General features: G+C 44.0%; 1 protein-coding gene across 7 annotated transcripts; it reads left to right on the top strand.

Annotated features, from left to right (window-relative positions):
* On the top strand, positions 1–25,889 carry Strada (STE20 related adaptor alpha). Of its 7 annotated transcripts, XM_042674065.1 has the most exons (13): positions 9–95; positions 4,700–4,779; positions 7,341–7,398; positions 10,714–10,742; positions 15,273–15,375; positions 16,184–16,305; positions 18,773–18,881; positions 19,273–19,396; positions 19,952–20,123; positions 20,631–20,735; positions 24,384–24,625; positions 24,904–24,946; positions 25,086–25,889. In XM_042674065.1, the coding sequence occupies exons 2-13, from the start codon at positions 4,744–4,746 to the stop codon at positions 25,236–25,238; spliced, it is 1,296 nt and encodes a 431-aa protein (XP_042529999.1). In that variant the 5' UTR covers positions 9–95; positions 4,700–4,743; the 3' UTR covers positions 25,239–25,889. The 7 variants fall into 7 exon arrangements, with proteins under 7 accessions (XP_042529995.1, XP_042529999.1, XP_042529993.1 ...); XM_042674064.1 differs by lacking the exon at positions 10,714–10,742 and having other exon boundaries at positions 47–95; positions 4,700–4,755; XM_042674061.1 differs by lacking the exons at positions 7,341–7,398; positions 10,714–10,742 and having other exon boundaries at positions 1–95; positions 4,700–4,755.

The following is a 25,889-nucleotide window of genomic DNA, read 5'->3' as shown; positions in this document are numbered from 1 at the left end:
TCCCTCCCAGCAACCGGCCTGGCGGCGGCGCGGCCACAAAATTGAGGAGGCGGAGCCAAGACTGGGTCGGTACTGCTCGCTAACTCCAGCACCAGGTACCGGGTGTCGGGGCCGCCTGCTGCGCTGCGCGGATCTGTCCCTCCAGCCCCGTCGCCGATTCCATCTCCTCAGGGGCGGGCCTTCGAAGCCATCCAGGCTCATCTTTGCCCTAGTCGGGCCCGCTTTAACTCGCGTCCTGGTTTCCCACGATGAGAGGTTGCAGCCGCCGAGGACAGGCTTGGGCCTGGCCGGGAGATACCGGAGTTCTCTTTCCCACGTCCCATTGGGGCTTCCAGATGGGGAGCCTGGGGGCCAAGGTGTCATCTTGTCCTGCTCAAGCAAAGTAGCAGCAGACCCTAGTGTCCATCTCATCCCTCTCGCCCACTGCCCTCACCCTCATGGGCGCTGCTCAACAGGCAGAGGGGCACCCCCCCCCCAAGAACCCAAGAGAGAGTGACCCCCTCAATTGCCCCAAACCTGAACATTCATGAACATGTCTCTGTGAACATATGTCTGAATTTCTCGAGGAGATAACAGGAGTAGTAGTTTTGGCTTGGTTAGGTTTGATTTGGGGTTAGTTTTTTGTTAGTTGGTGGGTTAGTGCTTTGAAGGGAGAGGAGACAGACCTACCTGCTGTGCTCCAGTTCTTCCAGAAATTCATTCATTCTTTTCACTATTAAAGATATTAAGCCTGGGGCTGGGAAGGTGGCTCAGTGGTAGAGTGCTTGCCTTGCATGCATGAGGCCTTGGGTTTGATTCCTCAGCACCATATAAACAGAAAAAGCTGCAAGTGGCACCGTGGCTCCAGTGGTAGAGCGCTATGAGCTGAAGAGTTGAGGGACAGCGTCCAGGCCCAGAGTTCAAGTCCCATGACCAACAAAAAAAAAAATGTTAAACCTTAGCTTGTGTGTGTGTGTGTACACACGTGTGCATGAGTGCTGGTCCTGGTTGGACTTGTGGCCTGGGTGTTCTTTCTGAATTTCATTTTCATCAAGGCTAGCACTCTACTACTTGAGCTCCACTCCCAGCTATTTTGGTAGTTTTATTTGGAGAATCCCAAAAACTTTACTGCCCAGGCTGGCTTTGAACCGCGATCCTCAGATCTCAGCTTCCTGAGTAGCTAGGATTACAGGCGTGAGCTACCCGTGCCCCATTACCTTTATGCTTTCTAAATAGAAATTCCTTTTTATTTCTAGTTGGCTGAGAAGGGTGTTTTTCTCTGCCAGTCGTGGGGCTTGCACTAACGACCTAGACACTGTCCCTGAGCTGCTTTTGCTCAAGGCTAACATTCTACCACTTGAGCCACAGCACCACTTCTGGCTTTTTCTGTTGATGTGGTACTGAAGAATCAAACCCAGGGCTTCATGCATGCTAGGCAAGCACTCTGCCACTAAGTCACATTGCCAGTCTGTTGTTGTTGTTTTTTTTTTTGGGGGGGGGGGGTAGAGTGGAGAGGCAGTTGAGACAGGAAGATTATTTAGCCCAGGTTGACGTTGAATTATGATCTTCTGCCTCAGTCTCCAAGTGTTGGGATTACAGAGAAATATTTCTGGTACTGGGATTGGATTTTGTCAGGTGCTTTTTCTCTATCTTTTGAGATGACCATATATTTTTTCCTGTTTACTTAACAAAGATAAAATTAAATTGATTTTTTTTTTTCAATCCTGGGGCTTGAATCTAAGGCCTCAAACTTGTTGGGGATGGGAGGTGTAACTTTACCACTTGACCTATGCCTCCAGCTCCCCTTGTTATTTTGAGACAGTGTTTCACTAACATCCTTTTTGCCTGATTGGCTTCAAACAGATCCTCCTATCTGCCTGTCATCTACCTGGCCATCCATTTACTTTTAACTTTTTGTTAGCTTTTCCTAACACTCTATTTGGTAAATCTCTTGAAACGTACTATTAAGCTTAGTTTACCACTAGCCTCTACCAGTGCTAAAGCTAAGGATATTATATATGACATATACAAAATATTTCTCCATTTTATTGTAGCCTACCTACTTATCCCCCCAGCCACTATATTTATTGCTTTTTTTTTTTTTTTTCCAGTTGTGTGGCTTGAACTTGGCTTGGGCACTGTCCCTGAGCTCTTCAGGTCAAGGCAAACACTTTACCACTTGAGCCACAGTTCCACTTCCAGTTTTCCGGTAGTTAATTGGAGATAAGAGTTGCACAGAGTTTCCTGGATGGTCTGGCATTGAACCACAATTCTTAGATCTCAGTCTCCTTAGTAGCTAGGATTACAGGTGTGAGCCAGTGATGCAGGCTTGTTGCATTATTGATTTATAACTTTCTTCTTTTCTTTAGCTATCAAGTTCAGGAAACCACTTTCACTGCAGAATTTTCATGTTGATCAGGGAAATTTGAGTCCATGCTTCTCGGCCATGGTCACTCATATTTGGCTCAGAATAAACCATTTTCTTTAAAGCATGGTTATTATTTCATATTAACAGTACCTTAGAAACTCAGCAAGAAGCAAGTGAAGCAATTATTAACTCTAGGGAGAAAATAAAGTATGCAAGAAAGGCAGTGGGCTGAGGGCAACGGTAGTTATAGCATGTGGGAAGCACCTGGGTTACATTTGATTTGAGAGGGGGGCATTGTCCTCCTCTACTTGCCTCAGCTATGAACCATGTTTGCATAGTCATAGTAATGCAAAAATGAGTTATTGATTTAACTAGACATAGCAGAACAATGTGGGGAAGGGTAGGGAAGTGATGTGGGAGTGTTTAAGTCTTCATTTACCATGGTAGATAAATGTCTAAGATTAATAAGTCATAACCATATATACATTATTCAAAAGTAATTTGTGTGTGTGTGTGCGAGCATGCGTGTGTGCGTGTGCCAGTCTTGGGGCTTGAACTCAGGACCTGGGCACTGTCCCTAAACTTTTTTACTCAAGAATAGGGCTCTACCACTTGAGCCACAGCTCCACTTCTGGCTTTTTTGGTAGTTAATTGAAGATAAGAGTCTTACAGGCTTTCCTGCCTGAACTGGCTTCAAATCGGGATCCTGAGATCTCAGCTTCCTGAGTAGCCAGGATTATAAATGTGAGCCACCAATGCCTGGCTAGCAAGTTTTTTGGGTTTTTTTTTTTTGGTTTTTTTTTTGGGTCCGGTCGTGGGGCCTGAACTCTGGGCCTGGGCGCTGTCCCTCAGCTCTTCAGCTCAAGGCTAGCACTCTACCACTTGAGCCACAGTGCCACTTCCGGCTTTTTTCGTTTTGTTTATGTGGTGCTGAGGAATCGAACCCAGGGCCTCAGGCATGCAAGGCAAGCACTCTACCACTGAGCCACCTTCCCAGCCCAGTTTTTTTGGTTTTTGTTTGGTTTTTTTAGAAACAATAAGTAGCTAGAAGAAATGAATAGCTTCTGGGAAGAACTCAGTCAGGCACTGGATCAGGAGAAATTTTAAAATTAAAGACAGCCATAAAACCAGGCATGGTGCTTGGGAGGCTGAGGCCAGAGTACTGAAGGTTTGAGCTGGGCACTGGTTGCTTACTCCAATAATCCTAGCTGCTCCGGAGGCTGAGATCTGAGGATTGAGGTTTGAAGCCAGCCCAGGCAGAAAAGTCCCTGGGAGACTCTTATCTGTAGTTAAGTACTCAAAAACCAGAAGTTGAGCTGTGGCTCAAAGTGGTAAAGCCCTAGCCTTAAGCAAAAAGAGCTCAGGTACAGCACTCAGACCCCGAGTTTAAGCCTTATGACTGACAAAAAATAAAATAAAGAAGGTTTGAAACCAGTCTGGGTTACATAGCAAGATCCTGACTCAAAAACCAAAAGAAGCCAGGCACCAGTAGCTCACACCTGTAATCCTAGCTACTGAGGAGGCTGAGATCTGAGGATCCAGGTTCAAAGCCAGCCTGTCTAAGAAAGTCTTATCTCTTATCTCTATTTAACCACCAGAAAACTGGAAGTGGCGCTGTGGTTCAAGTGGTTCAGCCTTGAGCTGAAGAGCTGAGGGACAGCACCCAGGCCCAGACTTCAAGCCCCACAACTGACCCAAGAAAAAAAGGAGTATGAGGAAGACTAGGAGAAAAAGTAGAAGAAATAACAAACTTTTCTTTCCTTTTTTTCTGCCTCACCCTTGCTTTTTTTTTTTTTTTTTAATAGAATCTTGCTAGGTAGCCCAGGCCTTGAACTTGCAATTCTCCTACCTCAGCAGGGATTATAGGTGCTTGACACCAAGCCCAGCTCCAAACTGTTCATATAGAAATTTCAGAATTTCAGCATATATATTTGGTCTTAGCCAATGTATATATAAATCTCACTGAAAACCTGAGTACTGGTGGATCATGCTTATAATCCTAGTTACTCAGGAGATTGAGATCTGAAGATTACAGTTCAAAGCCAGCCAGGGCAGGAAAGTCTGTGAAACTCATCTCCAATTAACAACTAGAAAACTGGAAGTAGATCTGTGGCTCAAAGTGGTAGAGTGCTAGCCTTGAGCAAAAAGAGCTCAGAGACAGCACCCAGGCTCTGAGTTCAAGCCCCATGACCAACAATAACAAAAGAAGTTTCTCCAAACAAATATTTAGAATCTACTCTTATAGGTCTACTGTGGTGCTTTGAATGGTGGATCCATAATTATTTTTTAATCAAGAGCTATTTCTATAAAAGGAGATTTGACTAACTTAACCTGTTTCTATTTTACTTTTAGGTTTAAGTTTTTCACATTGAAGTAGGTCTACACATTAGGAACTCATGTCTTTTCTTGTAAGTAAACCAGAGCGAATTAGGGTGAGTGTTTTCATTCTCCTGGCTTTACTATTTTCTTTTCTAAAAAATAAACTGTTTGTGTAGATGTTGTAGGTATTTTTTTAATGTGATACTCAAAATCATGTAGAAGTAAGGTATGTAGGAAGTAAGGCAGGTATTGTGGCCTCTACTCCTGAGAAAAAAGAGCTTGCAGGCAGAGACTGACTTGAGATCCAGAATATTCCACAAGTTAATCTGACAGAAAGAAATGAGGACTTACTTTATAAATGAATGTTAGTCATACATTAAATGACTTGACCCTATTCAGTATAGATTCATAGCTGCCAATGAGCTCTCTATTTCCTATTTTTGATGGGGTTATATTTTTAAAATCTGTACCAAATTGCAATGCAAATAAAATGTAATCATTAGTATTAATTGAAGAGTTTTAAAAATTAAACCTGAGGGCTGGGAATGTAGCTTAGTGTTAGAGTGCTTGCTTAGCAGGCATGAAGCCCTGGGTTTGATTCCTCCATACCACATAAGCAGAAAAAGCCGGAAGTGGCACTATGGCTCAAGTAGTAGAATGCTAGCCTTGAACAAAAGGAGCTCAAGAATCATGCCCAGGTCCTGAGTTCAAGCCCAAGAACTGGCAAAAAAAAAAAAATTAAACCTGAAATTTTTTCCGGGCGCTAGTGGCTCACACCTGTAATCCTAGCTACTCAGGAGGCTGAGATCTGAGGATCGCGGTTCAAAGCCAGCCCAGGCAGGAGAGACTGTGAGACTCCTATCTCCAATAAACCACCAGAAAACCGGAAGTGGCACTGTAGCTCAAGTGGTAGAGTGCTCGCCTTGAACTGAAGAGCTGAGGGACAGCGCCCAGGCCCAGAGTTCAAGCCCCACGACTGACCAAAAAAAAAAAAAACTTCATCTGTCAAAATGACTGTAAAAACAAATATTGGACTTAGTATCTTAGCTCTCCTGGTTTCACAAAATAGTATTTTTTTATTATTAAGTATTAGTTCATAAACACAGTAGTAATTTTTAGTATTTTTTAATTTATTTATTTTGCTGGTACTAAGGTTTGAACTCAGGGCCTGCTTGGCTGGTGTTCTACCACTTGAGCTATACACCCAGCCTTATTTAAAATTTTTAACAGCATATAAGTACTATGACCGGCCACTGGTGGCTCACACCTGTAATCCTAGCCACTCTGGAGGCTGAGATCTAAGGATCGTACTTCAAAGCCAATCAGGCAGAAAAGTCCCTGTGAGACTCCTAGCACCAATTAACCACCCAAAAACCAGAAGTGGTATTGTTGCTCAAAGTTGTAGAGCACTAGCCTAAAGTGCAGAGCCCAGGCCCTGAGTTCAAGCCCATGACTGACAAAAAAAAGGACTATGAAACAAGTATTTACCACCTATTTCTTCAAGTATTACAGCAGGAATTCTATTTTATGGGTATAGTGCATATTAAACTTTTATATTTTTAACTTATTTTTTAATTTATATATTTAAAATGTTAAGTGGTAGAACCCTAGCCTTGAGCAAAAGAGCTCAGGGACAGCCCCCAGGCCCTGAGTTCAAGCCCCATAACCAGCCAAAAAACAAAAAATGAAAATGAAAGAAGGAGCCGGGCGCTGGTGGCTCACGCCTGTAATCCTAGCTACTCAGGAGGCTGAGATCTGAGGATCTCGGTTCAAAGCCAGCCCGGGCAAGAAAGACCGTGAGACTCCTATCTCCAATAAACCACCAGAAAACCGGAAGTGGTGCTGTAGCTCAAGTGGTAGAGCGCTCACCTTGAGCTGAAGAGCTGAGGGACAGCGCCCAGGCCCAGAGTTCAAGCCCCACAACCAACAACAACAACAAATTATTATAGAAAGGACAATGATTCAATAATTCCAATTGAGAATCCATAGCCAACATTTTTTAGAATGTTCCTTATTCTTCCCTTTTCTTATATGTATAAGAACAATTTATATTGTAAAGAGTAAACAAGTGTTAATTAAGATGGGAAAGTGAATCTCTTCTTAGCCTATACTCTGCTCAGCGGAAAGAATGCCTCAATGCCAAACTTTAACACTAGTCCTTAAGTGAAATACAATCCTGATTCCATTGCTTTTAAATATGAGCTACTTTCTTGTTTTAACCTAGCCTGATTCAGGTGAAACCAAACCACTGATAAGTATAATAGAAATCTAATACTCATTTGAAATAGGCTGGTAAAGAGAACCAGAGGGTTGACCTACCAATTTTGGTCGTTGTGAACTTGGTAGAAAATGTAAACAGTATGTTTTTAGAAATTCTTTATGGATAAAAGAATATTCCACTTCTGTGTTTTTACAGACTAATGGAAGCTTATGAAAAACTGCTGCTTAATTCCTATTTTTTTTAATTCCAATAATATTTTTCAAATTGGCATTAATGATCCAAGGCATCTGTAGCAGATTCTTTGCAAAACTTTTCCTTAGGAATATATTGTAACTGAACTGCATGATTCTGTTTTTCTGTAGTCATAGTTTTGTCTTGTCTGCCTAAAGGTTTATAGCTAATTCATTATGGCTTGGAAGACATACTAATTCTCTTTGGGGTTTTCCTCTTTAGCGGTGGGTCTCGGAAAAGTTCATTGTTGAGGGCTTAAGAGATTTGGAACTATTTGGAGGTAAGTACAATATGGCACTCAGCCATCATTCAGGATAAATATCACTCTCCCTCTGTTGACTACATCAATTTATAAAAATTAGCAATTTAAAGATCAAGTGAAAATTGCTCTTCTTCCTGTTAGAGTTGAATTTTTTTTTAATCCATTTGTTTCCCAACAATTGATGGACTAATCTAGCAGGTGTCCTTGGCCTGTCTTGATTTCTAGAAAGCCAGTGCATTGCTTACTTACAGGCACATTCACTTCTTCTAAGTATTTGTCCAGTTGAAATGCATATTGTTAAAGGGGGAAAATTAAGTGTTGAAAAAAATGTCTGCCTTTGAAGATTGCTTTAAAAAATCTTAATAGGCCAAAGATAAAGGTAGCAATATTATTATAAAAGTTCTGTTTTTGCTGATCTATCTTGTTAACTCATTTTTCCATGGCAAAAATTTGAAACTTAAGAGAGCTAAGGGGGGAAAAAATCTTATCAAGAAAAAACATACTAACTTCTTGTTAAATCTAAATGTCTACTTCATAAGTAAAGTAGATTGCAACTGGATTTGAAAGGACTACACATAACCAGGAACTGGTGGCCCATGCCTGTAATCCTATCTACTCAGGATGCTGAGATATAAGGATTGAGGTTTGAAACTAGCCCAGGCATGAAAGTCTAAGAGACTCTCACCTACAATGAACTGCCAGAAAACTGGAAGTGGCACTGTGGCTCAAAGTAGTAGAGCCCTAGCCTTGAACGAAAAAGCTCAAGGACAGTGCCCAGGCACTGAGTTCAAACCCCACGACCAATGACAACAACAACAAAAGGCTTAGACTTTTCCTTTTTGATAGTTTTCAGTGAGGCTTTTATGGAATAATGATTTTTTTCTTTTAAATTTGAACTCAGAGCCTTGTGCTTGCTAGGAAGGCCTTCTACACTTGATTCATAACAAAGAAAATCCTTTCTATAAAAATTATATTAGGAGAGGAACAAAAAGGCATAATACCTAATACTTATCGAAATGAATGCCAAGAAATGGAAACAAAATTATAGTAGTCAGGAGCTGAGATCTGGGAATTGAGGTTTAAGGCCAGCCTTGAATCCAAAGACAAATCCAAAAGACTCTTAGTGCCAATCATCCAGTAAAAAAACCAGAAATGGAGTTGTGGCTCAAGTGGTAGAACACCAACCTTAAACAGAATAATTAAGCAAGAATGGAAAGCCTTGAGTTCAAGGCCCCTCAATATATATTCTATTCTTTGAGTCTGAATATCGTGATACTATTAGGATTGGTTGACTGATCCATAGTATCCCCAAACAGGCTAAATAATTGAAGTATCAAACTTGTGATATCTATTGATTTATTTTCCCTAATACATCTCTGAGAAATGTGGAGTAGTAGCATTTATGAACTTTGTGAAGTCATTATATTTTAGACAGATGGAAAATTAGGGGAAAAATGAGTTATTTTTATCTCAGTTAGAATGGTTAAACATTAGCTTTACATAAAGATGAACAACAAAAAAGCTGTTCAGCTTCTTAGTTTCCCCATTTTTCATAGATTAAGATCGCTTGAAAGTAAGTATTGGCACTAATGGTGCAAGTACAACTTACAGTTAGTTCATTGCAAATATTTTAGTATATATGAATTGAATGAAGGATTTTGTATTTAGTATCTTGACTCTACAGTCAAGATCCTATGATCTTTTTTTTTTTTTTTTGTCGGTCGTGGGGCTTGAACTCTGGGCCTGGGCGTTGTCCCTCAGCTCTTCAACTCAAGGCGAGTGCTCTACCACTTGAGCTACAGCGCCACTTCCAAGATCCTATGATCTTGGCTATCTTTTGATAGGTCCTACTGTCTTATATTAGGAGGGTTAAAAAAGTGACTATGTATTGTTAAAATTTGATGAAGTCTGTATTACCAAATTTTATACAAACTGGAATTTTAGTTTCTATTCAGGAATATTGAGTTAGATTTCCTTTAATCTGTTCACCTGACTTCTTAACCTTAGACTATCTTAAGCAACCACTTCTGCTGTCATTTACCAAAATGCTAATGTCTAAAAGGGGGAAAACTCCTATTTTGATAAATTAAGGCTGATTTACACTGCAGTTGATCTCCTTTAGCAATATAGCTGAGTACTGTAATACAGCCTATAAGAAAGCATTTTCCTTGGTGGTAGACTTACGCCTTTGATTTCGTATAGGCATTTCTCAGAAGTGTATAATTGCTCCGAGTCTTTATAGTTTACAATTCTTGTTTTTTGCTTTTGCTATGCTAGGAATGAAATTCAAGTCATGCTAGGCAAGGCTTCTACTCTTGAACCATCTCCCTAGCTTCCAATATATGGTTCTTACCACCTTTACAAAATGAGGAAAATCAAAAGCATATAAGAGATTTGTGTGATTCATGGACAGAAATTTGTTTCAGTTGTAGTATGATACATTCATCTTCACTGTGAATAGCTGAATACTAAAAACCCCTTGTTCGCTGGGCACTGGTGGCTCATGCCTATAATCCTAGCTACTCAGGAGGCTGAGCTCTGAGGATCTCAGTTCAAAGCCAGCCCAGGCAGGAGTCTGTGAGACTCTTATCTCCAGTAAACCACCAGAAAACCAGAAGTGGTGTTATGGCTCAGTCATAGAGGGCTAGCCTTGAGCTGAAGAGCTGAGGGACAGCACCCAAGCCGACAAAAAATAAAAATAAATAAAAAATAAAAACCCCTTGTTCATTTGCATTCAGAATAGGAAGTATCTGACTTTGAAAAAACAAATTTGGCAATGATCCCTTGTATATAAATATATAAATATATTTTTTTTGCCTTCAAGGCAAAACACTTCCTGGGAAATTGCCCACCTTATTTGTGACTTTAAAATGAATTTTAGGAGTTTGGGATATAGCTCAATAGTGGATTGCTTGCCTAGTATATATTTGATTCCCAACACAGAATCAGGAGTAGAAGGGGAGGGATGGAAGATGAATTTTTGTTCACAAAGTATAAGACTGAAACTGGCCTATTCAAAACCTCATTGTGTGTTGTGCAAATGTCAAGTAAATGTATGAGCAGATCTGCAGCAGTTACATCATACCCTGTAAAGAAGCCCTGTAGAACAGAAGCCTGGGCTTCCTGTTTAAAACCCCATCTAGCTGCAGTGTTTTCACTGTAGGTCTCTGTGTGTGTCTGTGTTTCTGTGTAGCACTGTAGGCACTTACTGCTGTAACAACTCAAGTGGTTTCTATTAATACATGTAGTCTGAAGTGTAATAATTACTGTTCTGAATGTGGGTGTGTCTTCTGTTAAACAACAAAATGCCAACAATCAATCTCTCTACTTCAGAGCAGCCTCCGGGTGACACTCGGAGAAAAGTAAGTGACTATGTAGGCTCTAGCACTATGGTTGTTGCATGGAGATCACTTCTTGTGGAAGTTTGTATTTTTTGTTGGCATATCATTTTATGTTTATGCTTCTCTGCCACTGAGCTTTATTTGTAGTATAATTCTGTTACTTCTGGGAGTTCAGGTTTCACCCTGGAAAGACTGATGGGTAGTTTTAAAAGCCAAAAAAAAAAAAAAGTTTCTGGTACTTGTTAACCCTCTTCTGGAGATTAAGGTCTCTTTCTCTTCCCAGCTCTTCTAATTACCCATTGTACTTTCTCACCACAAAATAAGTTTCACCATTCTGAAATGTGATTAAGTATCTGGGATTTTCAATATATCTCTCTTTAGTCTATTAATAATAAATTTCAGGCTGGGAATGTGGCTTAGTGGTAGAGTGCTTGCCTAACATGAAGCCCTAGGTTCAATTCCTCAGTACCACATAAACAGAAAAAGCTGGAAGTGGTGCTGTGGTTCAAGTGGTAGAGCGCTAGCCTTAAGCAAAAGAAGCTCAGGGACAGTGCCCAGGCCCTGAGTTCAAGTCCAGGACTGACAAAAATAAATAAATTTCAGTCCACAGAGATAATATGTATCGCTATATATGTCATAAGGCAGGACCTCAAGCTACTTTAAAAACAAAATGAAAATTTAAAAACAGATGCTAAAGGTGTGGCTCAAGTGGTAAAGTGTGCACTTGGCAAGCTTGAGACACTGAGTTCAGTCTCCAGTCAAAAAAAAAAAAAAAAGTAGAAAACAAAGCTGGGTGTGGTGATATATACCTGTAATCCCAGCATGCAGGAGGTAGAGGAAGGATCATAACAAATTCAAGGCCAGCCTGGGCTATAATACATTGTCTCAAAACAGCAAATAAATAAAATGAAACAGCACTTGAGAGGCTGAGGCAAAGTGATTATAAACTCAAGGCCAGCCTGGGCTACATAGTTGGATCTTGTCTCAAATACCCCTTACACGCCTCCAGGAAAGCACAAAAACAGAAGATTGACATTTTCCATTGTCAGAGGCTCTAAAACTTGCTGTTTCCTCTTCTTCCAGTTTATTTTACCTAAGTAAATAGCACCAGATACACCCAGTGTGCCAAGCTATTTTGGAAAACATGAATCAGTGTCTTATAGAGAGGGAATAAGAGGATCTAAAGTAAGTAGCCCTTGCTCAGCCATGCTTTTCACAGGCAGCCCTGGGCAAGCAAAGGATGATGATGCTGATGAGGAATTTTTCTTTGAATAAAGACTTGACTGCTTATAACCTCTGCTGGTCAGGAGCATCTCTTTTTTTTTTTTTTTTTGTCGGTCGTGGGGCTTGAACTCTGGGCCTGGGCGCTGTCCCTCAGCTCTTCAGCTCAAGGCGAGCGCTCTACCACTTGAGCTACAGCGCCACTTCCGGTTTTCTGATGGTTTATTGGAGATAGGAGTCTCACGGTCTCTCTTGCCCGGGCTGGCTTTGAACCGCAATCCTCAGATCTCAGCCTCCTGAGTAGCTAGGATTACAGGTGTGAGCCACCAGCGCCCGGCTAGGAGCATCTCTTTATCACATCAAATGTTTTCCATTCAAAGAGACCAAATACTTTCCCTATAGGATTGTGTAGATGTTTTGGTTTTTTTCCAGAGTAAAATGCCAATTGTATACAATTTTCATATAATCATACTTATTGATGTTGTACCAGAAACTATCCTGTGTGAAACCTGTGGAAAGTTAGTTGTATCCAGTAGCATTTCATATATATTGTCTTCATATGCTTCATTGTATTTTGTTTTAAACTCTTTTTACAAAGTTATTTTTTTTTATCATTTCTGGATGTTAATAGCTTGTGTATTTTTTCAAATGCTTCAGAATGAATAAAGTGGCTTTTCATGGCATGGGAAACTAACAAAAAGACTTTAATAGGATTAGTTTCTTTCCCTGAGAAATTTGACATTATACATGATAGTAATAACATTATGGGGGGGTCCGGTTGAGGGGCCTGAACTCTGGGCCTGGGGGCTGTCCCTCAGCTCTTCAGCTCAAGGCTAGCTCTCTACCACTTGAGCCACAGCATCACTTCCGGCTTTTTTCTTTTTTGCTTATGTTGGTGCTGAGGAATCGAACCCAGGGCCTAATGCATGCAAGGCAAGCTCTCTACCATTGAGCCACTTTCCCAGCCCCAGTAATAACATTATGTCATGCTGTGTTTAAAGAAAATAGGCTAAGCCTGGCACTAGTGGCTCACGCCTGTAATCCTAGCTACTCAGGAGGCTGAGATCTGAGGATGGCAGTTCAAAGTCAGCCTGGGCTGGGAAGTCCATGATTATCTCTAGATAACCACCAGAAAACTGGAAGTGGTGCTGTGGCTCAAAGTGGAATACCACTAGCTTTGAGCAAAGAGCCCAGGCACAGTGCCCAGGCCCTGAGTTAAGCCTCATAACTGACAAGAAAAAGAAAGAAAGAGAAAATGGGCAAAACATTACATTCTTTCCATCTGAATTTAGACTTTCAAAGATTTGAAATAGGCTTGGTGACTCACACCTATAATCCCAGCTACTCAGAAGGCTGAGATCTGAGGATTGTGGTTGGAAGCCAGCCTAGGCAAGAAAGTCACTACCCCCGCCACCCAGTCGTGGACCTGAACTCTGGACCTGGGCGCTGTCCCTCAGCTCTTCAGCTCAAGGCTAGCTCTCTACCACTTGAGCCACAGTGCCACTTCCGGCTTTTTCTGCTTATGTGGGGCTGAGGAATGGAACCCAGGGCCTCATGCATGCAAGGCAAGCACTTTAACACTTAGCCACCTTCCCAGCCAGAGACTTTTTTTTTTGCCAGTCCTGGGGCTTGAACTCTGGGCCTGGGCACTGTCCCTGAGCTTCCTTTGTTTCCTTTGTTCTAGGCTAGCAATCTACCACTTGAGCCACTTCCAGCTTTTTCTGTTTATGTGACAATGAGGAACTGAACCCAGAGCTTCATGCATACTAGGAAAACACTCTACCACTAAGCTACATTCCCAGTTGCTCCACGATACTCTTTATCTCCAATTAACCAGCAAAAAGCAAGCTGGAAGTGGAGGTGTGACTCAGGTGGCAGAGCTTTAGCCTTGATCAATAAAACCAAAGCAAGCTTGAGGCCTTGAGTTAAATCCCGGGTATTGAAACAGAAACAAAAAAATCTGAAACAAAATAATAAACTAATCTTCTGCTCCTGTGTCAGTGTCAAATCAGACCTCTTCCTTTCACAATGATGCTTTTGTTTCCTGGCCCATTTGTTTTCCTTCCTAAGTAAAAGTTGTCCCTCTGACCTCTAAAATAGCCATAGCAAGCACTAAACTAGTCCATAGTCCATCCTGTTCCACATTGTCTAGGAGTTCATTTTCCCAATTATCCAAAGAATTTTATTTTCTAAATAATTTTTCTTTTCCTTGCCCCCTTTCTGTTGCTCCCCCTTCTGTCTCTGTCTTTCTCTTTCTCTCTCTGATAGTACTGGGATTTGAAATCAGGGCTTCCCACTTGGTAGGCAAGTATTCTACTGCTTAGCCATGCCTCCAGCCCTTCTTTTGGTCAGCCATGGGGCTTAAACTCAAGGCACAGGTGCTGTCCCTGAGCTGTTTTGCTCAAGGTTAGCACTCTAGCACTTTGAGCCTTAACACCACTTCTGATTTTCTGTGGTTAATTGGAGATAAGAGTCTTACAGACTTTCCTGCCCCTGCTGGCTGTGTACTACAATCCCAAGATCTCCTGAGTAGCGAGGCTTACGGACATGAACCACCAGTACCCATCTTCCCCAGCCCCTTTTTATACAAGATGTGTTGGTAGTGGTAGTAGTAGTAGTAGTAGTAGTAGTAGTAGTAGTATTTGTAGGTCATGGACTTGAACTCAGGGCCTGGGCTCTGGCCTTGAGCTTTTTTTGCTCAAGGCCAGCAGCAGTCTACCACTTTGAGCCACAGCACCACTTCTGGTTTTCTGGTGGTTTATTGGAGATAAGAGTCTCACAGACTTTCCTGCTGGGCCTGGCTTTGAACCGTGATCCTCAGATCTCAGCCTTCTGAGTAGCTAGAATTACAGACATGAGCCACCAGCACCTGGCTTGTGAGACTCTTATCTCCAATTAACCACCAGGAAGCTGGAAGTTGTAGTTCAAAGTGGCAGAGTACTAGCCTTGAGCAAAAAGAGCCCAAGGACAGCACCCCAGGCACTGAGTTCAAGCCCCATGATGGAGGGAAAAAAATTTCATAGGTTTTAACTCTCAAGTCTATTGTTAGAAAGGACAAGCAGATTGGCAGTAGTCTAGAATAGGCCCTTGTCATTCCCCCACAATTTATAGGTATCATCAATACTTGCTCGCTCTGATGTGAGTGCTGGTTCCCACAGAACCTGTGGTGTTTTATTTCTCCATGAAGAGAGCAGGTCTTGTTTCTTTGCTACAAAGCAAGGATGTATAGATTTGTCCTGATGACATTCTCTTCATGGGTCTAAATTACCACCTCCACCCCACTATCTCACCCCAAGGTTTCTTGGTTAACCTATTTTTCTTTTTCTTTAGACCAATGAGGCGAGCTCAGAGTCGATAGCATCCTTCTCCAAACAAGAGATCATGAGTAGCTTTCTGCCAGAGGGAGATTGTTATGAGCTTCTCACCATTATAGGTAATGTTCAGGAACCCCATTGCTTTCCTGTTCCAGGGGACTGCGGTAGCTTTCTCAGCTAGTTAGTAGGATCCACGGTGACAAAACTGGCTCTCTGGGTCTTCTTTGGGCTGGCTTTGAACTGTAATCCTCAGTAGCTAGGATTACAGACATAAAGCCACTGGCACCTAGCTGGGAGATTTTTTTTGTGTGATTTTCCCTTTGGGGCTGGCACATATGGTTCCCTGGGCATAGTCAGTCAGAATAGTTGGCTGTGAAGAAACCTATTGAAAAAAGTAAGGATGTGTCAAAAGGAAGAGTAGTAAAAATGTAACTATAATTTTTGGTTGCAGTCAAGTCCCTTTTCCTTTAAAGGAGACATGGTTTGTGGAGAGATGCAGCCAACCAGCAAAAGCATCAGATTCGGAGTTGAATCCCCGTCTTGGAGGACGGGGGGGCAAGGGGAGGAGGAAGGAGAAGGGAAGGGAGACAATAAAAACCTTGGTAGCTAGCTGGGTACCAGTGGCTCACACCTGTAATCCTAGCTACTCAGAAAGCTGAGATCTGAGGATCGTGGTTCAAAGCCATCCTGGGCACGAAAGTCCATGAGATTCTTATCTCCAACAAACCACCAGAAAACTGGAAGTGGCACTGTGGCTTAAGTGGTAGAGCACTTGCTTTGAGCTGATGAGTGCAGGGACAGTGCCCAGGCCCAGAGTTCAAGCCCCACAACCGACACACACACACACACACACACACACACACACACACACACACACACACACACACGAAAAAAAACACCTTTGTAGCTGTTGTTTTTTTCTTTTAGGCAAAGGATTCGAGGACCTGATGACAGTGAATTTAGCAAGGTATAAACCAACGGGAGAGTATGTGACAGTACGAAGGATTAACCTAGAGGCTTGTTCCAATGAAATGGTGACATTTTTGCAGGTAATAAAACATGACTGTAACACTTAGAGGGTGAGCTGTGGTTTCATAGTAATCGCAAAGCATCTCTCACTTTAGTCTTGTGAACATTCCTGGCAGGAAACAAAAATGGTTTAGACATCTATCATGGAAGCTTTCAATAGGAGGCCCTTAGGCATTTCACACTGAGGAGTGAGCCGTAATGCTGTGCAGCACAGCTTACACTCCATTCTTCTTCATTTATTCACTTAGTATTCACTTGGTCACATGTAGCAGCAGAGGCAGAAGTGAGACCCAGGCAGCCTTGTTTGAGATGTTGGGCTACCTGCTCTGCTCTGCCACTGGCTTTTAGTATCCTGTTTGCCTGAGGTTGATTTCTGTTCAGTGAGCAGAAAGCTGGTCTTTTGTTAAACTGAAAGAGCTTGAGGGTCTAGGAATCTACCAGAGGCCAGACTCCCTGTGGCTGATGCTGCTTGGACTAGAACCCAGCTCTGTGTGTATTGGGTACAGTTGCTGTCCCTTCTTCAGCTACAGTGTTTTCCTGAATGGATGCTTATCTAATGGTGCTGTAGTTCCAATTCATCTGTTTGCTCTAGTGTGGATTATTTTATTTTAATTCTTAAACCAATTTTTTTTTTTTGGGTCCGGTCCTGGGGTCTGAACTCTGGGCCTGGGTGCTGTCCCTCAGCTCTTCAGCTCAAGGCTAGTGCTCTACCACTTAAGCCACAGCACCACTTCCAGCTTTTTGCTTTTTGCTTATGTGGTGCTGGGGAATCGAACCCAGGGCCTCATGCATGCAAGGCAAGCGCTCTACCACTGAGCCACCTTCCCAGCCTCCAATTCCTAAACCAATTATTGAGCCAACTACTGTTGGTTTTTCATTGGGACTGGGATTTAAACTCAGCACTTCGTTGTTGCTAGGAAAGTGCTCTACTACTTGAATTACATCTCCAGGCCCAATTTAGAGTAGTTTGGTAGGACAGAAGATGAAGCAGAAGATCAATTGCAGCTTAATTATTTGAGGAAAAAAAGCACATCCAAGTTTGTTCTGGATTAGGTTAGACGCTATGATTTTCTGAATTTTATTATCTGAAGCATGGACAGAAGGTACAGCCCACTGGCTTTAGCTATATCCCAGAGCCCAGGATCCTGGAATTCCTGGGTTCTTTTATCTTTTATCATATATATATATATATATATATATATATATATATATATATACACACACACACACACACATGTATTTTTTTTTTTCTAGGGCTGCTTCTGAGAAAGGAATCAATCTCTCAATTTGAGGCTGCTGGAAAAATGCCTAATAATATTTAGTAGTTATTGGGTTTTTTCTTTTTTTTTTTTTTTCTTGTTTTTTTTTGGGGGGATCCGGTCGTGGGGCCTGAACTCTGAGCCTGGGCGCTGTCCCTCAGCTCTTCAGCTCAAGGCTAGCGCTCTACCACTTGAGCCACAGTGCCACTTCCAGCTTTTTTCTTTTTGCTTATGTGGTGCTGAGGAATCGAACCCAGGGCTGCATGCATGCAAGGCAAGCGCTCTACCACTGAGACACCTTCCCAGCCCCAAGTTATTGGGGTTTTTAAACAATATTTTCTTCTATTTTTTTATATCATAGAAAAATAGTTTTTTTTAAAATCCTTTAGCATCAGTTAGTTTTACAAAGTGATGTCATTTTGACATGTCCATATATGTATATTCTATGTGCCTGATGAGACTCACTCCTTCTGTTACTCTCCCTCATCCACTGCTGCCCTTTCTAAGTTATATTACTCCCTTTTGGTTTGTTTTTGAGACAGTGTCACTATGTAACCCAGGTTAGCCTTGAACTTTTGATGCTCCTACCTTAGACTCCAGAGTGAGATTCTTTTTTTTTGAGGGGGGTCTGGTCGTGGGGCCTGAACTCTGGGCCTGGGCGCTATCCCTCAGCTCTTCAGCTCAAGGCTAGCGCTCTACCACTTGAACCATAGCGCCACTCCCGCTTTTTTTTTTTTTCTGCTTATGTGCTGAGGAATCTAACCCAGGGCCTCCTGCATGCAAGGCAAGCGCTCTACAACTGAGCCACCTTCCCAGCCCTGGGATTATTTTCTTACCTCAAAGAGTCATCCTGTACCTTGGCCTTTGAAGTTGAGCTAACCCTATAGCTTCCTGGGGCTAAGTCAGCAGTTTGTTTTCCTCATCTCTGAGGTGGCAGCAGGGACCTTCCACTGTGTTGAGCAGCAGTTTGTGTCTGGAGAGGGATTGTTCTTTGAGGCTTTTGAGATTGAATGGCAAGGTCACCAGTGGTCAAATGGACAAAGCAGGCTAGCTCCCCTAAAGGGAAACAGCCTAGTTTCTTCTTTGTTGGCTGCACCTCCTTAGACTGCTCTCAGGACTCAGAAGAACATCATCCAGAAAGAATTGAGTTCCCATCTTCATGTCTTCATGGTGAATGTCATTCTTCAGTGCCCCTTGATTCTGACTGCAGCTTTACCATTGCTTTCAGGGGGAGCTTCATGTCTGTAAACTCTTCAACCATCCCAATATTGTGCCATATCGAGCCACCTTTATTGCAGACAATGAGCTGTGGGTCGTCACGTCTTTCATGGCATATGGTGAGTGGGAAGATGTTCCTGGTAGAGGGTTTCTCACAGCCCCGTTAGCAGATTGCTTATGTACTGTTTTCTTTCTTTTAGGTTGTGTGTGTGTGTGTGTATGCGCGTGCATGCGCACATGTGTGTGCATGCCAATACTGGAGCTTGCACTCAGAGCCTGGCCACTGTCCCTGAGCTTTTTCACTCAAGATTGGCACTCTACCACTTGAGCCACAGCTCCAGCTTTTTAGTAGTTAATTGGAGAGAAGAGTCTTTTGCTGCTCAAGCTGGTTTCAAAATGTGATCCTCAGATCTCAGTCTCCTGAGTAGCTAGGATTAGTATTACAGAAGTGAGCCACCAGTGCCTGGCATTATGTGGGTTTTTCTTCCTTTTATGCTTCCTTTCCTTCAGGTTCTGCAAAGGATCTCATCGGCACACACTTCATGGATGGCATGAATGAACTGGCCATTGCTTACATCCTGCAGGGGGTGCTAAAAGCCTTGGATTATATCCACCACATGGGCTTTGTGCACAGGTACATTCTTAAGTGACTTCACCTTTTATTAGTGAGCTCTCCAGTTAATAGTTGAAGGTTGATTGGAATTATTGAAGCTAGAGTTTAAAATCTAGATCTGCCCAGGTTCCAGTAGCTCACACTTAGAATCCTAACTACACTACTCATTAGGCTGAAACCTGGAGGATCACGGTTCAAAGCAAGTCTGGGCCGAAAAGTTGGTAAGATTCTATCTCCAAAATAACCAGCAAAAAGGAGGGCTGGAGGCATGGCACAAGTAGAAGAACACCAACCAGGCAAGCCAACCCAATGAGAGGCCCTGAGTTGAAACCCCAGTACCACAAAAAAAAAAAAAAAAAAAAAAGAGTAAGATCTGGATTTTGACCTTGCCATAGCCTATCAGTGCTGAAGCCATGGACGTCCTCTTTATTGAGTATTTGGTCCTGAGTATTGTATGATTTGCTGTAAATAAAATGCATATGTTCATGTATTATACACCCTGGATAGTTCGGATCTGAAGGTATGTAGTGTGAGGGGCTCTTGCCGCCTACGATAACCCTTCTGGGCTCTCCACAGGAGTGTCAAAGCCAGCCACATTCTGATCTCCGTGGATGGGAAGGTCTACCTTTCTGGCTTACGCAGCAACCTCAGCATGATCAGCCATGGGCAGCGGCAGCGTGTGGTCCATGATTTCCCCAAGTATAGTATTAAGGTTCTGCCATGGCTCAGCCCTGAAGTGCTCCAGCAGGTATGTTCCCCAGGGCCTAGGCACCCCCACCTCCCACTGGTACTTCCCTATGTTTGAGTAGATGAGAGGATCATTCAAGGAGGGGTTCCTGTTGGGCAGGGGTACCTGGGCACCCACTCAGCGTGGCCATTACTCACCCACTAGGGATAGATGTGGTTTTTAACCTGCTGGGTTCTAAAACAGTGTTGGACACTATTTCAAGTCCCTTAAAGGATTCTTTTCCCCGCTATGAGTAGTGAATGTTATAGAAATACTGGGTGCTGTCTAAATCCCCATGCTGAGCAAGAGCACCAGCACCAAACACACCTTCCTATTTATTAAATAGTGATTCTAAACATTGGTTTAGAATAGCCGTTGATCTTCAGCAGAATAGTAAGGGGACTTGCCCGAGCTAGTCATGACCATGGGACAGGCATCCTTCTCCTCTGTTTTGTTCCACCCTTCTTTTCTAAACAAAGGCCAAGGCTACAAATGGAGTCATCCTTAGCTTATTTTCTCCTGACTTAGAATCTTCAGGGTTACGATGCCAAGTCTGACATCTACAGTGTGGGGATCACAGCCTGTGAACTAGCCAATGGCCACGTCCCCTTCAAGGACATGCCTGCCACCCAGGTAAGCCTGCAGCCCAGTGTTTTCCTTCGCGCCTGCTTGCCTTCCACAAATATTTGCTGTTACTGCCACACTCAGAGTCACTGTCTATAAGATTAAGAAGTTTTAGCAAAGGATTTTGGTATAAAGGTTTAAGGTAGGGAGAAATGGAAAAAAGAAACATTTTCTGTTCCCCCATATAGAAAATGGGAGTTAAAGGCTCCCAAAGGCAGCCTTTTCTTCAAGAGCTGACCCTCCTTCAGGCCAGTGGAGGGATATTTGTGTAATTCTTCTCTGTGTGATAAATGCTGTGGCTACAGATCAGTGCAGGAAGTGGTGGCAGGGTGGTGGGAACAAGAGTGTGGATGGAGGCCCACTGTAAAACTTGCAAATCAGGTAAACATATTTATACATTTATCAGATATTTCCTGCCTTCTCACCTAGGTAAGAATACCTAGAAAGTCAGTTTTCAGATCAGAGTTTTGTGCTGTTGTATACTGGCCTGCACCTTTGGAACCATTCTTCCCCCCGGTACCAAAGTTTGAACTCCTGAGTGCTATCTCTTAACTTTTTGTTCAAGGCTGACTCCCTGCCACTGGAGCCACAGCTCCACTTCTGGCTTTTTTGCTGGTTAATTAGAAGTAAGAGTCCTGTAAACTTTCCTACCCAGGCTGACTTTGAACCTCAATCCTCAGATCTCAGCTTCCTGAGTAGCTAGGATTATAGACATTAGCCACAGACACCTTGCTCCAGGAGCAGACATGAGCCACCAGAGCCCAGGGCTGGAACTTCTGTTATGCAAATTCAGCTTCTATTTTCGTCCCTGCACACACCTGCCCTTTGGCATCCCCCTGCCGTCTCTCTGTCCTGGAGGGAGCACAGTCTTTGCTTGGGTGGACAGATCCAGACAAAAGGCATATTCAGGCCCCATTACATTCAGGAAGTGGAATTGGGAATCATCTGGCAAAGTGATGCCTCCGCTGGGGTTACAGATGTTAGGAATTTGGTCTAGAACTGGGAGAAGGCAGGTAGAGGCTCTGAATAAGCTTTTCTCTCCTGGACACAGACTGCTTGCCCTGTGTAGAGGGGGAAGCTAGGGAATGGGCAAAGGAGACATCTAGAAGAAGGGCCCAGGAAGGTTTTAGAGAAGGGCAAAAATTGGCCTATTGTTGTTTTTTTTTTTTTTTTTTTGGGGGGGGGTCCAGTCGTGGGGCCTGAACTCTGGGCCTGGGTGCTGTCCCTCAGCTCTTCAGCTCAAGGCTAGCGCTCTACCACTTGAGCCACAGCACCACTTCCAGCTTTTTTCTTTTTTATTATCTGGTGCTGGGGAATCGAACCCAGGACCTCATGCATGCAAGGCAAGCGCTCTACCACTGAGCCACCTTCCCAGCCCATGGCCTATTGTTAAGGGCAAATAGTTCACAATGTAAAAAGCAGAAACAGAAGCTAACTCTAAGACCCAGGGCTAAGAAAGAATAACATCTACCTGGCATAGTGGTTCAAGCCTGTAATCCTCACTACTTGGGAGATGGAGATCAGGGGATTAAAGTTTGAGGCCAGTCCGGGCTAAAAAGAAGTTCACAAGACTGCAACTCAGCCAATTACTATACCTGTCATCCCCAATGATTCAGGGAAGCATAAATAGGAGGATCATGGTCCAAGCTAACCTGAGCTCAAAGCAAGACCCTACCTCAAAAATAACCAGAGGGCATCTGGCTCCTGTCCCCAAGCATTTGGCTAATTGCTGGAGGAGCCATCAAATCAGATGTATGCTTTTTTCAGGGTCACTGTGGTAGATGTATTGGATCTGGTAGAATAGTTAAGAGGATGTAGAAATGAGGAAATGTATCAGGAAATCTAAAAAAAGAAATTCAGCTAATGAAGAATGCTCAGGAGAGAGCTAAAAGGCTATTTATTGTGAACAAGAAATTCAGATCCAGAAGTAGCACTGTTTGTCAAAAGTCTGCAGTGCTGGAAACGAAATGTTCCCACCATGCCGTCCAACATGGCAGCCACTGGCCACCTGTGATTGAGTGTTTAAAACATGGCCAGTGAAATCTGTACTGGTGGGTCCCTCATACCTATCATCTTAGCTGCTCAGGAGATGGAGATCAAGGGGATCATAGTTTGAAGCAGCACAGGAAAATGTTTGCAAGACTCCATCTCAACTAGCAGTTGGTTGGTATGTACCTGACATTCCAGCTAGCAGAAAGTATCAATAGGAGGATCGTGGCCCAGGTGAGCCCAGGAAAAATGTGAAATCTTATTCAAAAATACCTAGAGCAGGGCTGGGAAGGTGGCTTAGTGGTAGAGTGCTTACCTCACATGCATGAAGCCCTGGGTTCAATTCCTCAGCACCACATAAACAGAAAAAGCCAGAAGTGGCACTGTGGCTCAAGTGGTAGAGCGCTAGCCTTGAGCTGAAGAGCTGAGGGACAGCACCCAGGCCCAGAGTTCAGGCCCCATGACCGACAACAACAAAAATACCTAGAACAAGCCAGACGCTGGTGGCTCTTGCCTGTAATCCTAGCTACTCAGGAGGCTGAGATCTGAGGATCGCGGTTCAAAGCCAGCCCGGGCAGGAGAGACCATGAGACTCCTATCTCCAATAAACCAACAGAAAGCCGGAAGTGGCGCTGTAGCTCAAGTGGTAGAGCGCTCGCCTTGAGCTGGAGAGCTGAGGGACAGCGCCCAGGCCCAGAGTTCAAGCCCCACGACCGACAAAAAAAAAAAAAAAGAAAAGAAAACCTATAACAAAAAGAACTGGAGATGTGGTTTGAGTAACAGAGTGCCTATGTGCAAAGCTCCAGGTTCAAAACCCAGTACCCCCCAAAATTTAAAAAAAAAAAAAAAAAAATAGAGCCAGTGAGATTGAGGAACTGAATTTTAAGTGCTACGTGGTTTAAATACAGTCACACACACTAGCAAGCCCTAGGGAGATTTCTGGCTTAGACAACTCTTTAGGTTCATAAGGACAGCAATTCCAGGAGCAGTGGGGCTGGTCTCCCATGCACTGAGTTTGAGAGCATTGGAAACAGTCCTGGTTTGCTACTGGACAGACTGTGACTGGGTGGCTGGATACACTGACAAACCAGGATGTGACACTGTAGGTGTGCATTGTAGACCCCAGAGTAGCACCTGGGCCTGGCAAATTGGGACTGGGCTTAAAAGATGGCGGCCTCCACCCTAAGGGGAGGGCTGTAGAGTTCAAAGCCTAGTAAAGGGGGAGAGGAAACAGCCCTTCCTTCCAGCCATGGAGAAGGGGTACATCTTTTTTTTCTTTTTTTGGGGTCCGGTCGTGGGGCCTGAACTCGGGGCCTGGGCACTGTCCCTCAGCTCTTCAGCTCAAGGCTAGCGCTCCACCACTTGAGCCACAGCACCACTTCCAGCTTTTTTCTTTTTGCTTATGTGGTGCTGAGGAATTGAACCCAGGGCCTCAGGCATGCAAGGCAAGCGCTCTACCACTGAGCCAACTTCCCAGCCCCGAAAGGGTACATCTTAACCTCCCTCTTCTCCCTCCCCACAAACTCCCAAGCCAGTAGCCAGCATCCCTTTGGAAAAGTTACTTTTGATTTCCCTTCCACTTTGGCTCCTGAAAGATGTATTTGTTGAGGAGGAAGAATGTGTCTGGGAGGAAACTCCTCCAGCTCAGGCCTGGCTCTGCCCCTGCAGATGCTTTTGGAGAAACTGAATGGCACAGTGCCCTGCTTGTTGGATACCAGCACCATCCCTGCTGAGGAGCTGACCATGAGCCCCTCGCGCTCAGGGACCAACCCTGGCCTGGGGGAGAGCCTGGCATCCAGCACCTCCCGGCCCTCCAATGGCGACTCACCTTTCCACCCCTACCACCGGACCTTCTCCCCTCACTTCCACCACTTTGTGGAGCAGTGCCTTCAGCGAAATCCTGACTCGAGGTATCTACTGACCTGCAGCCAGGCTTTGGCGGTATGGGGGGGGGGGAGAAGTGAGGAGTCTGGAGTTGGGCCAGGATTTGAGAGGATGAGTACCGCTAAGTCCCTGGGAGGCGGAGGCATAGCAAGAGAAATCAGCTTCTTGCCTTGTGGCTCTGGCTGTGGAATTTTGGTGAGCTGGGGGAAGGACTGGAGAGAGGGTGTCTGAGGGTGCGGCATGAGCTGCAGTGTGTGGAAAGCCAGGCACAAGCACTATGTGAGTCTCTCCCCTTCCTTTCCAGGCCCAGTGCCAGTGCCCTCCTGAGCCACTCCTTCTTCAAGCAGGTATAGTCAGGCAACTGTGGTTCTAGCTGTGGGGTTCCTCCTGTTGCACTGGAGGAAGCCTCAGGCTGTGCATCCTGCCCCATTGGTGTCCTGGGACCTGAGCCTCAGGCTATAGCTCCTAACTGCTTCTCTTCCCCAGATCAAGCGGCGTGCCTCCGAGGCTTTGCCTGAGTTACTTCGTCCTGTCACCCCCATCACCAATTTTGAAGGCAGCCAGTCTCAGGATCAGAATGAAATCTTTGGCCTGGTGACCAGCCTGGAAGAGCTGGAGGTGGACGACTGGGAATTCTGAGCGTTTGTAGACTGTGCTCTAGGCCCCCAGGCCCTTCCTGAGGGCTGGATGCAGACTGGGTAGAAAGGAATTCTGCCAGTCACAGCAGAGTACTGGCTGGTTGGAGGGACATTCCAGAAGAAACCGCTGGCAGAAAGCTTCAAGCTCAGTGGACCTCAGAAGGAAGAGATGCTGCTCATACCCCGAGGCTGCAGTCCAAGCCCTGGGTTTGACTCGTGGACCAAGGGAACCGTCACCTCCTCTCTTCACCTCCTCTTCCCACAGCTTGTTCTGCTGCCGTTCTTTTCCTTTCTCCCAAGTTCTATAGGCCAGCAAAGAGGCAAGTTACAAGGAGCCTGCCTCCTTGACCCTCAGGTCTCAATGATTATTGAAGGGCAGGGTAATGCTGTCATCTTAAACACCAGGTTAAAAGCTGGGGCAGATCTTCCTTGCCCTCTTATCTTTTGGACACTTGACACCTGAACCCTTCCTGTAGCTCATCTGTTTAGCTTACTCCTTTCCCCAGAATCCATCTTAACCCTCCTGCCAGCTGCCTTGGTGCCTCTTCCAAGGGCCCTATTGTCATGCCTTGCCTGAGGGCCTAAGTACCTGTGCTGTATTACTCTTTGTTTTAACAAATTAAAATTTTCAGAGACTCTGGTGGGAAATGTA

This window comes from Dipodomys spectabilis, unplaced genomic scaffold, assembly GCF_019054845.1.
Source record: "Dipodomys spectabilis isolate Male_0828 unplaced genomic scaffold, ASM1905484v1 ptg000018l, whole genome shotgun sequence".
Classification (NCBI taxonomy): domain Eukaryota; kingdom Metazoa; phylum Chordata; class Mammalia; order Rodentia; family Heteromyidae; genus Dipodomys; species Dipodomys spectabilis.
Note: the sequence above shows the minus strand (reverse complement) of the source record. Positions and strands in the feature narration are given on the sequence as shown.

What these genes read in the sequence shown, in the direction of transcription:
- Strada (XM_042674065.1), top strand. Translation starts at nt 4,744, where the DNA reads ATGTCTTTTCTTGTAAGTAAACCAGAGCGAATTAGG. An exon ending in CACATGGGCTTTGTGCACAG is followed by an intron (nt 19,397 to 19,951) that starts GTACATTCTTAA and finishes GGCTCTCCACAG; the next exon opens with GAGTGTCAAAGCCAGCCACA. An exon ending in CAGCGAAATCCTGACTCGAG is followed by an intron (nt 24,626 to 24,903) that starts GTATCTACTGAC and finishes CTTCCTTTCCAG; the next exon opens with GCCCAGTGCCAGTGCCCTCC.